This window comes from Sinocyclocheilus anshuiensis, unplaced genomic scaffold (assembly GCF_001515605.1).
Source record: "Sinocyclocheilus anshuiensis isolate Anshui unplaced genomic scaffold, SAMN03320099.WGS_v1.1 scaffold948, whole genome shotgun sequence".
NCBI classification, from domain to species: Eukaryota; Metazoa; Chordata; class Actinopteri; order Cypriniformes; family Cyprinidae; genus Sinocyclocheilus; species Sinocyclocheilus anshuiensis.
Window position 1 is genome coordinate 1,029,404 of NW_015549709.1, and position 2,859 is coordinate 1,032,262.

The window sequence follows — 2,859 nt, forward strand, 5'->3', positions numbered from 1 at the left end:
TCATATATCTGCATGGTTTTAAATGTATTTCATTCTTCAAATGATAGCAGTGAGAAATTCTCTAATTTGACACATACTATGAACTTTTGTACTCATTGGGGCTGCTGTACATAAATATATAATATGTCTTACTTTGGTCAAAGAATTTATGTAATTATGTAATAATATTTATGTAATTATTAATAATGCAATACTATTGGGAATAGCTGTCAAGGTTACTAAAAACACATTGTAGTTAATGAACATTTTCTTCTAGACGCCATGGAGTTGAGAATCAGTTCTCTGCTGGTTTTGATTGTCCTCTGGGATTCTCTGTGTGTCACTGGTTTCAAATCTAAAACTGCAGCACATGAGAGAAACTCTGAACAGTCGCGGGAGACTCTGATGGGTCAGACAAAGCATCTGCAGGTCAGGCCTGAAAACTCAGTTCACATTCATCCAGGACAAACGCTGACGCTTCAGTGCGGAGATGAGGGAGATGAAGGTGAGCGGCACACAAACACATTCATTTACTTCTGCAAGAAGTTCAAAAGTCTTATTACGTTTTCTCAATTATTAAATACAGACAAACATTAATTTTTTAATGTTTTTAACACATTTTAGTGTTGACTGAATTCATCATGCTGTAAAAATAATAATAATAATTTATGGGAAATTTGAGTTGATTAACGACTTACAAAAAAAAAAAAAAAAACTTTGCTCCCAAAGTAGCCACACTGAGTAACAGCTTAATTTACGCTAAATGTAGACAAAACTACGTTACACATCTTGGTGTTGTTTGTATTAATTTTAAACACACACACACACACACACACACACACACACACACACACACACACACATACACACACACAAAGTGAGAGAGCAGGACTAAGAGAACGCAATGGAGATGGAGAAGGAGAGACACACAAAGTGTATATATATAGATATAGATAGAATACCTATTAACAGAAAATTATGTAACAAGTATAAAATAAGAATAAAAACCTCATATAAAATAAAACAACTGATTGCACTGCATTTTATGTATCCTCATTTTCTATTCTTAACTGTTTTAATTTCATTTTAAATCATTTTTTAAAAATCATTTTAGAATTTAATTCCTTGCTTTTATTAATGTGATTTTTTTTTTTTACTTTTATGTAAAGCACTTTGAATTACCATTGTGTATGAAATGTGCCATATAAATAAACTTGCCTTGCCTTATACCTTTAGTTTGACCCAGTTTTATTTTACTACTATTGAGACACCATTATAATTTGTATTAATATTTTAATTTAGTTGTTATGTTTATATTTTTTCATTTCCATTTTAGTTAACGTTTTAGTCATTTTTGTTTTTGTCATTCTTATTTATTTTTTTTGTCTATATAGTTTAATTAAATTCTATTTAAGTTCTGAAATGTTGCCTTGGCAACTGTTTTTTTTATATTTTATTTGATTTCGGTTAACTTTTTATTTATTCGTTTATTTTTTTAATGATTTTAGCTTTAGTTGTGGATGAATGTTTCATGAATTTGAAGTGCTTTTAATTGACCATTGTTTCAAGCTGTGAAAAGTGTCTGTTTAGCCATGATTGTTGAATTCTTCTCTCCGCAGTGCTGGCGCAGTGGTGGCAGACACCTTTCGGCCTGTTTGATGGCTGTAACCACCAAAACAGCAAAACAGACCCAGTGGAAACATGCAATGGCACTTTGAGGATTTCAAGAGCCACATCCAGCCATGATGGACTCTATTTCTGTGTCCGTCTGGACGAGATGAGCAGAACAATTGTGCCTTATAGAATTAACATAGCAGCCATCAAGAAAGGGCAGAGGAAGACCAGGGAGGCAGAGGTTCACGCCGACACAGTGTCAGAAAGCCATTTCGTGGCGGCTGTGACATCTTCAGTAATCATGAGCTTTTTAGTGGCCTTCACACTCGGTGCGTTCAGTAGGTCCTATGTGATAAAGTGTCTACGAATGATAAGGGCCCGTGTGCCTTGTAGAAAGGACAATCACAATCACATCAATGGACAGAAGAACTTACAAACCTCCAGTGCACTAAATGAGACAGTGTTCTTCCATAAAAACCAAAACAATGATGAAGACACTGTGGACATTGGTTTGGTTGATCAGGAACGCGTGGATGTTGATAATGCAGGAAATGAGCCTCAGAGATGTGAAGCAGAAGAACAAACCCAAGAGTCGAGATCAGCGGTTAGTCCACATCCAAAGAAGATCCGCGTCATTAAAATCTACAACTATGATGAAGAAGGGAATCCATACAGCCACATCAAAGACTCTGGGATGGAGGCTGAAGACCAGGTCAGGCCCAAACTGAGGACCAGGTCACTGACGCGACTCAGTGCCATCATGAAACAGGCAGAAGCTCTAGACTTCAATCCAGCCGTAGAGTCGACCGAGGGCCAGACCGTTCAACCAGACGCTACAGCTACAGGAGACACTAGACTCACAAACAGGCCGAGAGACATGTTTATGAGATGAAGAGATCACTGGAAAGATCTTTGAACAGTCTGTGAGTGGAATTTAGTTTGTTAGACCAGGCTGATTAGTTAGACCAGTGCCATTCTGAGATTATCGCTATTGTCTGATAACTGGATCTGACTGGACAGTTAACTTATGCGTCATTCTGGCTTTTTTTGGGGGGTCAAAATCTCCCAACAGCCTTATCAAGTGTAGATTTAAATTCAGCTATTTTTGTCTACATCTCATTTAATATATAGGCAATATAATCACCTGTTCAAAAGTAGTAATTTTGATGCAAATATCAGAATATATAAAGGGTCAGTAAGATTTTATTCAGCAAGGATGCATTAAATTGATCAGAAGTGACAGTGAAGATATTTATAATGTTACAA

General features: G+C 36.2%; 1 protein-coding gene across 1 annotated transcript; it reads left to right on the forward strand.

The window, feature by feature from the left end:
* The first annotated feature begins 261 nt into the window (after nt 1–261).
* Nucleotides 262–2,485, forward strand: LOC107660701 (uncharacterized). The gene is made up of 2 exons (XM_016450092.1): nt 262–484; nt 1,599–2,485. The coding sequence occupies exons 1-2, from the start codon at nt 262–264 to the stop codon at nt 2,483–2,485; spliced, it is 1,110 nt and encodes a 369-aa protein (XP_016305578.1).
* Nucleotides 2,486–2,859: the final 374 nt, after the last annotated feature.